This window comes from Panthera onca, chromosome A3 (assembly GCF_046562875.1).
Source record: "Panthera onca isolate mPanOnc1 chromosome A3, mPanOnc1 haplotype 2, whole genome shotgun sequence".
In the NCBI taxonomy this organism is placed as follows: Eukaryota; Metazoa; Chordata; class Mammalia; order Carnivora; family Felidae; genus Panthera; species Panthera onca.
In genome coordinates this window covers 113,980,138-113,992,467 of record NC_138341.1, presented here as the reverse complement: position 1 = coordinate 113,992,467, position 12,330 = coordinate 113,980,138, and the positions used below count along the sequence as shown (strand labels likewise).

General features: G+C 56.6%; 1 protein-coding gene across 4 annotated transcripts in view; it reads left to right on the top strand.

Moving 5' to 3' along the window:
* NOL4L (nucleolar protein 4 like) overlaps positions 1-12,330 on the top strand; it is a 124,028-nt gene that overhangs the window by 47,931 nt on the left and 63,767 nt on the right. For all 4 annotated transcript variants that reach the window (XM_060615143.3, XM_060615165.3, XM_060615173.3 and 1 more), the window contains exons 2-3: positions 2,085-2,240; positions 7,946-8,057. In XM_060615143.3, coding sequence (XP_060471126.1) covers positions 2,085-2,240; positions 7,946-8,057 — 268 coding nt within the window. The remainder of the gene's footprint in view (positions 1-2,084; positions 2,241-7,945; positions 8,058-12,330) is intronic.

Sequence of the window (12,330 nt, the reverse complement as noted above, 5' to 3'; positions counted from 1 at the left end):
CTGAAGAGTTTGCCCACAATCTCACAGCAAGGAAGCAGGACCAGCAGGCAGCTCCTCCTACACACACACACACACACACACACACACACACACACCACACACCACACACCAGATGCATGCTATCTGAGAAGTCCCCATTGAAATGGATCCTGACTAGGAAGGAAGCCATTGGCAAGAGGAGCTGTACAGGGCCAATAGGGTCACCACCCAGGGTCACCACCCACGGATGCTGCCCACTGGCTGTAGGATTTGGCACCCTCCACTCCAGATACCCATCTGCTCTCAAGTGGGCCACTGGCAAAGAGACAGCCCTATTTGCCCATCATGGCATATTGGGAAAGTTGCTGGACAAAACCAAGCCCCGTCTGTGGCCAGAATGTTCTGTGAGCAAGTGTCCCATTTAGCACCGCCTCTGTTTTCCTTGGACTGCAAAGACCGAGGTCTTAAACCAGCTCTGCCACTTACCAGGCACCATACCACAGGCAGGTCCTGACCCCAACAACCTCCCAGGCTTGTCACAATGTTCAGCCCTATCATAGCTAGGGGAAACTAGCTATGGAAACTAGCTAAGGAAACGACAAAGCCCTTCTTAATTATAGTATTTGTGTAGCAGTTCCTATGGGCTGGGCTTGCTGCTAAGTGTTCCACACGCATCTCAGTTCTTCCTCTCTGTAGCTCATAGGAAAGGTGCTTCTGTTACCCCCCTTTTCTAGATAAAGGAGCTGAGGATTAGAGAAGCAAAATAACGGCTGAGGGTCACACAGCCACTTCGATGATGGGCCGCAAACTGAGGAAGCGTATGTCTCAACTACCCTGCCTGGCTGCTGCTTATAGTCAGTCAGGCGTTCGGTTATTTACTGAGCCTAGTATGTGTCCGGCATTGTTCTAGGTGCTAGGGAGACAGGCAAGAGCCAAGAGATGAAGTGCACATCCTCATAGAGCTGATGTTCTTGAGCCGTGAGCAAGATCCTTTAGGAAAGAATTCTCTGGGAGATTTGTGTTTTGGACAGTTTTAGAGACTATCCTATCTCCTTTTCCCCCATCTTCCCCCTACACACACACACACACACACACACACACACACACACACACACACACCTGGTTGCTCTTAATCTGTGAAGCTCCCCAGAGCTCTCCAGGTCTCCCCATAGGGAGATGATGGCTAAGAGCCGGGTGTCCCCGAGCATGTGTGTATCCTGTGCCCTATGAATAAAGACCTCACTCTGCAGTCTGCTCCCTTATGGACCCGGCCACACACCCCCCCCCCAGCCTCATGCCATGCAGTTTCCTGGTTCCCTCCCATCCCTGCTGGTGGGAGACAGCAGGTGTCTGCCCAGCAGCAGGACCCCCTTCTCAATCCTGGCACACCTTTTCAGGACCAGCTGACAGCACCCCTGCCAGCCTTGTAAGAGGCTCAGGGGCCCACGGCCACCTTGCTCATGAGGCCCCGCCACCTCCACGTGGCCTTGTGTCTGTTATTCTCTGTATCTCCACACACAAAGAGCCTGGGTCTGCTGCCGGCGCTCAGCTGCTGGAGTGGGGAGGGCCGGCAGCGGTGAAAAGCTTTTCAGAAAGGCCAGGGTGGAGGCAGGAGTCACCCAGGTGATCCAAGCCATTCCCCTGGGACCCCAGCCCGGGACCACAGTGAAAGGTTACTGCTAATTGGCGAGCTCCTGATGGGGCTGCATCTATTTAGCACCCCCCCCCCCCCTCCCCAGAGACTTCCAGGATGGTCTTGGCACAGCATGTGATTCGAGAGCTCCCCGCCTGAGTCTGGCACAATCTGTCTGAAATTGTGAACATGGAGCCTCTTGGTTTTTTAATTTGTATTTTCGTTGTTGTCGTTCTCTTCCCATTGTTTCTGGTAGATTTGGTAGCAGCAGCCGCCCTGACTCTGGTGCCCCTGTCTCTAGGGCTCTTTCGGCAGGCTCCTTCCACCCCCAACCCTCCAGACCTACCTCTGGAGGCCTTGCGGGTCAGGGAGCAGCGCCGTCCCTGCCCCCGACCCGTTGCCAGGCCTCAGGGCCCAGCTCTCACCCTGCCATCATCCCTGACACTAACACAGCTTGTCCACCCTGTCGCAGGGGGCAGATGGCCTGTCGGAGCCGGAGGGCATCTCTCTGAAGCGGGTCGCTGTGGTGGAAGATTTCTTTGACATCATCTACTCGATGCATGTGGAGAGCTCAGCGGAGCCAGGCAAAGCCCCCAAGCACGCTGGGCAGAAGAAAACCTACCGAGCGGTGAGATTTCTGTCTCTGGGCCTCTGTGGGCAGCCCCAGGCCTTGGCAGGAGGCCATGGGCTCCGCACATGTTGGGCGGGGGCGGGGCAGGGAGCTGAGGCGTGATGAAACGGCCTTTGGGGACCCAGGGGGGCACAGGGCAAGGGCATGGCAGCCAGAGATGGCTCAAGGGGGGCGAGGGGGCGGGTTCTGTGGTCTGAGCACAAAGGAGAGGCAGGTTGAAGGGAGCGAGGGAGGGAAGGAGAGGGACGAGGGCAGGAGCAAAGCCCTCTTCCTGGTTTCTGCTTCACTCATTCCCCTCCCCACCTCCCACCCCAGCCCCTTGCAGCCTGTTCTGGGACTGTGGGGGTAGGGGTGCCTAGATAATAATAATCGAAAGAGCAAATGCTTCCATGGCATTTACTGTGTGCTAGGCCTGCCCTAAATGCTTCCTGTGTGAGTTCGTCCGGTCCTCCACCACCCTGTGAAGTCAGTACAACAAGTTCCCCAGGGGAAGTCTGAGGACCTGGTCCCTACCTTTGAGGGAACAAGAACCCTGAGGGCATTCAGCAAAGGCACCTCCAGAACCCTTACGTTCATATTATTGCTAAGCCAGCGAGGGCTTCATGGAGAAGATGGTGCATAAGCTGGCATTCTAAGCTTGGGTAGGCAGAAGGGAGCAGAGATGGTGATCTAGGGCTAGGAAACGTCACACATGGGGAGGTGTGGGAGACAGTGGCTAGAGAAGGAGGAGCCTGCCTGCCTTCTGGTCCCGTCCCCCTGTTGACTGCCATTGCCACGGATCATGCACAGCTCTGAACCCAAGACCCACCACTAAACCAGTAAAGCCAAACACTATACGTTCATTCAAGCCTCAGAGCAATTTTGTGATGGAGGCACTATGGTCCCATTTTGCAGTTAAGGAAACCAAGACCCAAAGAGTTGATCTACGGTCACACAGCACTTATGTGACAGACAGCTGGTGTTCTCATGCCCCCTGTGTGTCAACTTTCTCTCTGGCTTCTTACCTGCCCCTCTGTAACTGGACTTCCCCACCCAAGGCAGCTGTGAACTCCACCCCTACCCCAAATTCTTCATATAAATAGCCTGGACTGCTGTGGAGGTAGCCTGTATAAGTCTATAATTTTCCTATACGGCCTGAGTTCTGAGGGTGTTCCCACCAGAGGGTCATAGATGAAGGGAGGGACAGCCAAGCCAGGGCCTTTGTGGGCCCCTTGGTATTACTGAGACCCAACACATTTTCTAAGCATTAAATTTGTCAGTGCTGGGCAGTTTGCGTGTGCCAGGCTCTGCACTCAGCAGTTTCCTGTGCACCAGCTCTCTGAGCCTTCACTCGTACAAAGAGTATGTATACATACATATGTGATGGAGGTCATGTATATATATGTGTGTATACACACACACACACACACACAGACATATGTATATGTTAATGTTACCTCCATTTTACAGATGAGGAAAATGAGGCTTAGAGGGACACATAACCTGCCTTGAGGTCACCCCTCTGATGCTTGGAGGCAGGCAGCTGGACCCAGAGCCTGTGCCCTGACCAGTACACATCCTGCCTCTCCACAAACCCCCCGTGTGCAGCTAGTAAGCCCCAAGACTTGTTGTGGTCAAGGTAAATGGGCTTGGGCCAGCCAGACCATGTGACTTCCCTGGTCCCCTTCGTGTCTAGCACCAAGCCTCACCCACAGGCACTCCCTGGGTATTTACGAAGGCTGGGTCTGCGGCCTCCATGCTGTAGAGAGGGCTGGGCTGGGCTGGTTCCGCCAACCTCTGTGTCCCTGGGCCCTGTGTCCAGCCCTTTGCTCTGCACTTCCTGGCTTCCCGTCCATATGCCCGCCGCGTGCCCCACTTCCCGCTGCCCAGCCTGGAGCTGGCACATGACTGGCAGTGGGCCAGCTGGGCTGTGCACAGAGCTGGAATTTCAGCAGCAGGGCCAAGGCTGAGTGGAGCAGGCCAGGGCCCTCCTGCAGCGGGTGTGAAGGCCAAGGGGGCTGCTGCACCTCCCTCCCCACCGTGTGCCTCCTCTCCCTTCCCCCTCCTCTTCCCCATCTGTCACCCTTCTCTTGCCACCCTTTCCTTTTTGGGGGGTGGGGGTGGTGCCTGGATGCTTTTGTCCCCCTGCTTTTCATCTGCTCCCATTTTCCTCAACCCAAGCGTAGCTCTTCAGTCCCATCCATGCCAGGGAAAGAGCCCCCAAGGAAACTCTGTGCTGACGACTGCAGAGAGGCACAGCCTGGCACAGTGGGGTTTACATCAGGCCCCCCGGCTGAGGGTTTTTTGGACCTGTCTCTGTGTGTTTTGCCAAACCTGAATCCTGGGACTTACTTGCCATCTCTAGGGCACCGGAGACCTTCCAGATTCTTATAGGCCTGGGGTGCCTGCAGGAAGCAGGGGGCTGGAAGGGAGATGGGCAGACTTGTTCAAGGGTATTGAAGGAGGCACATTATTCTGTGGGAAAAAGAAGCTTCTAGCACCTACCACTATCCAGCAATAGATCAGAGAGGGCAGGTAATGAGCTTTCTGAAACTGAAGGTATATGAGCCAGGGATAGATGGCCATTTAAATGGATAATGCAGGGGATTCCCATTTTGGAAGAGAAGCTCCTGCCTTATGCTGCCTCTGATGCAGTGTGACCAGAGGATCCAGAGGCTTCGCGGGGGGACTTGCCTATGCCAGGGTCTGGGGAGGGTTCCAAGTGGTGCTACAGAGTTCTCTGAGCCCACATAGAGGACTGGGCCTCTTTCAAGGGGGCTTTTCTGGTGTCCGCACCCATCTGGGTTGGAGCAAACTCTTTGCTTCCTTCCTCTCTCCCAGGGTGCTGGTAAGCTAGATCAAACTACGGAGTCCGGATCTGGCTGCCCTGACCACTCTGGAGGTGGGGCCAGATGTGGTCAGCAGCTGCTCCAGGCCCACCGCGTGCTAATCCACCGCAGGGCAGTGGCACGATCTTGTAAAGTGGTGCAAATCCCCCCAATTGGCCTCATCTGTCCTTGTCGGCCCCTGAGCTGGGGAGCGAAATGGGGCCTTACAAGTCAACGACTCTGCAAATAGCTTCTGCTCTCCCTGCCAGTGAAATCTCCTTTTTACCATGAGGGAAAACGTACAAGGCAAATGCACTTACGGGTCTCAGTGTCCAGGCAGGAAGCCCTGAAAGCAAGGCAGCAGCAGGCAGCCGAGGGAAGCTGGGTGGGGACAGTGGTCCTTAAACACAGCAGCTCCATCTCTATCTGTTTCACACGTTGGCCTTCAGCATAAGAGACTACTTCCAGAACTGTGTCCGGAGCTCTAAAACTATCTGAAAACCACCACCCTATTGACTAGAGCATGAGCTAGGATTGTCTTCCTCTCTTCAGCTCATCCCGAGTCCTGTGGCCTTGGGCATCCATGCTGTAGAACAGAAATGGATGTCCCATTTCTCACGTGGACAAGCCAGGAGAGTGAACCAAAAGATGCCCGGAGGAGGCCGAAGGCCACACATTGCCCCCTCCTCCATGCCAGCCCCTACAGCAGCGTGGAGCTGGGCTAGACGCTGCACCTCACTGACTCCCCATGGAGCACTTAGTGAGGCTGCAGACATTCCAGCCACCCAGAGCAGGGCTCCCTCCTGGCCCTCAGATGGCTCCAAGGACTCCTCACCTATACTTCTTGGGTCCACCCCAGCCACCCCCGTGTGGGACCCAGGTCCAGAAGGTGTGCGCCCCGTGCCCCCTGGCCAGCTTTGCGTACGGCTGGGGTCCCTGCCGAGGCCAAGGGAGCTGCGGCCACCATCCTGGCCCCTGGGCTGGGCCCTCCTTGGGAAGTATCCCTGAGCCCTCGGTGGGTCAGGTGCAGCCAGGCCGGGAGGGCTCTCCTTGAGTGCTGGGAAAATGATTTCTCTGCCCAGCGGCGGGTGAGCTCTGTATAGTGAATCGTGCTGTCCCTCTGGAACTTTCCTCCTTTCTCAGCAGACTATGACCCTCCTCCCCCAAGCCCTCAGCTCACCTCTCCTAGGTCTGACCTGGGATATCACCCCTTCTGTTGCGGCACCTCGGAGGTCACCTGTTTGCCCGACTCAGCCACACCCCCCTCTTTGTCCAGCAGGTGCCCTTCCCTCTTGCCCGTTTCCTCCTGCAGCCGGCAGCCCTTCAGTGGGGCCCACCCCTCCCAACCCTGAAGGCCTGAGAGGTGCACACCACCCACCACCCATAAGACTTCCAGGCAGGTGGGGCTGAGAATGAAGATGTCCACGTGTGTGGCAGGAAGGCCCCCATCCCGCAGCCCTGAGACCGGAGGAGGATGGGCTGCGTGCCCTCCCATCCACTGGCTCCAATCAGAGAGCTGGGGTTTGCCCTTGTCCCTGACCTCCAGAGGAAGGCAATCAGACAGGGAATTTGGAAGGGAGATAACTCATCAAGGAGACTGCCTGCTCTGCAGAGCATCAAATCAGCTGAGAAATAACAATTGTGTCACCAAAATTAACTCTGCGTTTGCAGCCGGCCACCGAGCAGGAGTAGCCCCCGAGGTCCACAGGCCAGCTGAGCAGGGGGCACGGCCTGGCCCCCGTGCTGGGACCCTGCCCCCCCCCCCCAGCCCCATCCGCTCTGCCCTATCCTACTCCGCCTCCTGATCGCCACAGAGATGGGACAGGGTGCTCGTGCACCTCCAAGCAGCAGACCTGGTGCGGTCCTGGAGAGCAGTCCCCACCCCCTGAGGGCTGACCAGAGCCCTCCGCCAACTTTCCCCGCTGGGCTGCGGCGAGGAGGGAGGAATGCTGGGGTGATGCTGCCCCTTAGTGGAGAGGAGCGGAAGGGCTCCGGCTCTGGGAAACGTGCGAACACCAGCGGCTGGGCAGCTACCGGCCTCAGCCAAGGGAACCTGGGCCTAAGAGGCGGCCAAACCAGGGCCAGTCCATTTCCCAAAACCCAGAGCGAGAGGAGATGGCCTGGGCTTCTGGGACTGCACCCACTTCTCCACTCCCCTGCCCAGCCTGTTTCTTGTATTCCCTCCCATCTATTCCAACTTCCTTCCCACACCTGCTTTCTCCTCCCTGGCTAGGGGAGGCCCTCTGGAGGCAACTATGGAGGACAGGCTTTTGGTCCAGCACTGCCTCTAAAGAGCTGTGTGACCTTGGGCAAGTCGGTTTACCTCTCTGGGCCTTGTGACCTCACCTGGAACATAGGGGTCATTGGCAGCCCAGTCTGAAAAACCTGATCCCTTGGCATCAGACTTTCACAGCTCTCTCTAAAAATGTTCTTGATCTGTGAGTTATTGCAGGAAGAGCTTATAGAACCTTGGGCTCTGTTCATAGGCCCGGAGCCAGTAGCTTTGTAAGTGGGTCTCCGTTTACCCATCTCTAAGAACGGAAATTTTTCCTCCTCCCCTAGAGCAATGCTTGTAAGCTAATTTTTCAGTAGCAACAATAAAATGCTCTGAGAGGAGTATTACTTATTAAAACATAGGTTAGATAATGTTTACGTGTTTTGCTTTCTCAGTTTTTAAGCTCCTTTATTCAAAATTTTAGAACAAATGGTTTTCCGTAAGAGTCCTCACTCATTTCCATGGCTAAGAATTGAGGGCACCTGCCACCTGCTCCTCGAATCCCTTCCCTTCCCGGCAAGGGCCAACCACCTGCCACCTGAGCACTGACCTCGGTGACCTGGTGATCAAGTGACCTCCCCCTGGGTCCATATGATGAGCAAACCTCCTCTCTCCCCCAGATTGCAGAGACCTATGCCTTCCTTCCGCGAGAAGCCGTGACTCGATTCCTGATGAGCTGCACAGAGTGTCAGAAGAGGATGCACTTTAATTCCAATGGCCTGGAGCCCAAAGGTAGGGGAGAAGGCAGGCATGCTGGTGCCTTGGGGGAGGTTGTGCAGGGAAAGGCCCTCCCACCAGCAGGGCCTGCCCTTTGCTGGCACAGACAGAAAAGTGCATGGCCAGCAGTTGTCTCAATTCCCAGAGGCCAGTGTGGGTCCATGCCTAGAGAACTTCGCTGTTGGTTTGGTTGGGGGTTTTTTGGGGTTTTTTTTTCAGCTTAAAAAAAATGTCAGGTTTTATTTAAAAAACCAATGGTATATTCCTACCTCCTTTTAAGACCCTCTTCTCCCACTGAGGTTCCTGGTGGCAATGATCACCTCGCCCTAGTCCCTGAGCACCTTAATACTTGCCACCCAAGCCTCACTCTGGGCAGTGTCCTCATGGGTCTGGTCTCACCATCATGACTGCGAGCTCTCTGAAGACAGGAGCGCCCCCCTCACCACGGGTACCTCTGTACCCTGTAGCCCCACACCTACCAGTAGTCGGTCCTCCCTCAGTGTTTATTCCCTCGCTGTGAACATCCAGGAAATCTGTGGGAATTACCTCGAATGCAAATGCCCAGAGCACTTGTGACCAGGCAAAGTTGGTTCCTTGGGCCAGTGTCCATGCTCTCCAGCTCTGCCCTGCCCCCTGAGATGCAGCAAGGACCCCCATGTCAGTCCCCCTCAGCCCCTCACCCTGAGCACGCCCAGAGGCCTCTGGCAAGCCTGGCGCCCATTTGTTCGCAGGTGGCTTTGGCACAGCAAGGTGGGCCGATACATGTGGCCGGTGTGACTGTAACTCTGCCCTGAGAAATGGTGCTCAGGTGGGCGATTTATCAGGGCTTCTAGGCTGCTCCTGGGCATCAGGTCTGTAAAGGTTGCTGAAGTCAGTGGGCGTTTTGCCTGAGGATGGGAACAGACTCAGCCTGAAGGGCAGGCTGTTCACTTTGGGTGGTACTCAGGTGGCACCCCCCATTTCTGGGGAAGGAAAAATCAACAACAAAGCTCAAGCAAAGTAGATGACAACAAAGAAATTAGAGCCTAGGTATCAAGTGTTTTGGGGTTTTCTCACTTTGGTGATCTCTGCTGACTCACCAAATCCAGAAGCCTTCCTGTCCATGGGGTTGCTAGGCCATGGCTGCTTCACCAGGCACATTGGGTAGCTTCTAAAGTATGGGGGACAGGAACAAGTGTGGTTAATGCCTCACAAACGCTGGGTTCCTGGTTTAAGAGCAGAGCCCCCAAGACCACACTGGGTGGGTCTGAATCTCTGCCAGTCAGCAGCTATGCATCCTAAACAAGTGACTTTGTCTCTCTGAGCCTCAGTTTCCTCATCTGTGAAGTGGAGTGAATCATGGGACCTACGTCAGGGGGCTAAGGTTGGAGAGTTAATCCCTGTACCCCGGCACAAGAGGAGGGAACCGTGGTGGTTGTAGCTATTATGGTAATGCGCATGCCTCAGAGGCCCCCCCCCCACTGGGCCTGGCCCTGGCTGAGTGGCTGCAGCCTTGGGCCAGGGCAGTGTCTGGTCCCTGCAAATAGGCCAGGAGGGCTTTCCCTGCCGCACCCCTACCCTGTCAGGGTCTGAGTCCCAGGGGCACGTGCCCTGGTGGTGGCTGCCTGTCCCCTCCTGTTCTGGCCTAATTGTTTCCATAGCAACTGGCGGAGTCACACTGAAGCACTAGCCTAGGGGAACAGAGGCCAGGCCAAGAGGGACTGCATTTGTGGGCCGCTCCGGGGTGTCTGCAGCCTCCCTCTGTTCTGGTCCCTTGCTCTCTGCCGGTGTGGAGGACGTCCCTCACCCCCCGCCCCCCAACTCCTCAGTGAAGGCTGCAAGGTCTCGTCTCCAGGCTGCAGCTCCGCTTCTCCTCATCTGTGGGCTTCGGCATGGCCAGCGCGGCCAAGAGGGCGATGCTGAGCACAGCGGCAGGCAGCCGGTTTCTTCTCCAGGCTGCCACCATCAGGCCCCCACCCCCAGGGAGGAGGAGGGAGGAGAGTGATGGGAGGGAGGTGGAGAAGGAGAGGGAGAGGGGGAGAAAGAGAGAGAGAGAGAGAGAGAGAGAGAGAGGGAGAGAGAGAGAAAGAACGCGCGCGCGTACTCACGCCAGGAGGGAACCGCCTAGAATATAAACCAGCTCCGTGTGCTCTGTGCTGGAGCCTCCCTTCCCAGGGGTGTGCTCCAGTCAGGACGGAGCACAGGAGGCGTAAAGCTGCGTGGTACCCATCCTTGCCGGTCCTCAGGCAGAATGCCACTTCTCTGCCCCCGGGAGAGGAGCTTCCCATGCAGGGAGAAGAGGAGACACTGAGGGAGCAGGAGACGGTGCGACCCACGGAAAAGCCTGGGCTGGGGGTCCAGCAGACCTGGGTGTGGTGCCTGGTCCCTGTTGTATGTCCTGTGGCAGGCTGGGGACCTCCCTGCTCCTAACAGCTTGTATGATCCTACGAGGTATCCATCCCACCTTGCCGCTAAGAAAACGAGGCACAGACAAGTGTCATGGTGAAATCAGTTGTCCAAGCCCTACCAGAAGGCAGGAGAACTTATTTTATCATCAGCAAGATGGGAGTAATGCCTCCCTCATGGAGCTGAATTAAAGGAGCCTATTCTGTAGGGCATCTGGTGTGGCAGGTACCTGGGGAACATCAGCCCGTTTCTCCCACCCTATTAGGTGTGTGCACCATGGTGTTGAGACACAAGAATGCCAATGTTCAGGTGGCCCCGCAGGGAGACCTCCGGTCAGTCAGCCTACCTAGGTGAGCACCCTGGGTCCACAACCTGGTCGCTAAGCAAAAGGGAAGAGCTTGGTTCTGGAAGCTGCCAGTGAAGAGCTCTGGAGTGGGAAAGGCTCCCCTGTCTGCTTAATGGCTAGAGGCATTAGCTGCCTGGGCCACCCTTGCCAGCTGGCAGGGCGTCCCTTCTCCTACCCCAGCTAAGAGCCCACAGCGCTGGTCTCCCGCAGTGCTGGCCTCCCTGGATGAAGCCATACTGCTCGTAGGCGCCCCTGCCATGCCAGCCCTCCCCCCTCCCTCTCCTGCCCCAGGCCCCAGAGGCAGGCCTGGGTTCCTGTCCCAGGAAGGTGGGGCAGGAGGGGGACAGGGAACAGGATGGAGACTTCTCAAGGGGCTGTTGGGAAAACTCCTGGCTTCCTGGCCTCGTGTTAAAAAGAAAGAAAGGAAGCAAAGCAGCCTCCCCTGCTCAGCAGTTTGTCCCCGACAGAGCCTGGGGGCCTGGACCGTCCCCTGCCCTCCCCCCAACTCCAGGAGCACAAACAAAGGAGGCAGCTGAGGATCAGGAAGTCCAGGGATGGGAAATTCCAGGGCCTCCCGGCTCCACACTCCTTTTCCACCACCCCACAGCAAGTCCAGGCGGAGATGGGACAGAGTGAGAACCGGGTGTGCCCTCAGACCAGCCCTAGCTCCTGGGGAAAGGGCCTCTGGAGGCATGCTCCGGTTTTCTCCGATCCGATGTGGCAAAATATTATTTGCAAGGCAGCAAACTAGGAGTTAGCAGTGGGCAACCCAGTTACCTATTGAAGGGTCCCTGCCTTGGAGACAGAGTTGTCCACTCAGGTGGTGATTCATTCACAGCCAGGCCCAGACTCCTCTGTCTCAGTCCAACCCCCTCTGTGCCCCCCCCCCCCCCCCCGGCATCCCTCCTTCCTTTCCTCCCTTCACGTGACCCCATTGCAGCTCGTTCCTAGGCCCCTGCAGAGTCTTTCCAATGCTGGCCTGGTTGCTGGCTTGGCCTGGCCCAGTTCTCATACTCATTTGCTGTGTGACATGGGGAGGGTGCCTCATCTGTAAAATGGGCTGTTAATACTAGTACCCACCTCCTGGAGCAGGAGGGTCTTCGTGGAGCTCCTAACGGGTGCTGAGTAGCGGTCAGCTAAGTGATTGAACATTGTTCAGATCCTCCCTCCACAAAGCTGTCTTGAACTACTCCAGAGCCTCTGAACTCTTCTCCTCTGACCTCTAATGGGCTCCGCATCAGTCCCACCCCGCCGAGTACAGGGATTGTACCTACAGAGTCCCCCCTACCTTTCCCGCCAAAGGTACACACATCAGTGCTCCTCGAATACCTGTTGGCCTACTGATTCACTCCCCGGGGAAAGAGGCTTTCCATCACCTTTTGAGCCAGCCCCAGGCTTTGGGTCTCTGTTTCCAGATCCAAACACCCACACAGGCTGGCTGGTCTCGTGGCTCCTCTGGGCCCTCGTCACGCACGTATACTTCAACATCCACCCCTGCCTGGGAGAGCTCTTGCCACTGGCAGCTGAAGCCACAGGCCTCTCTGGACTGAGTTCTGT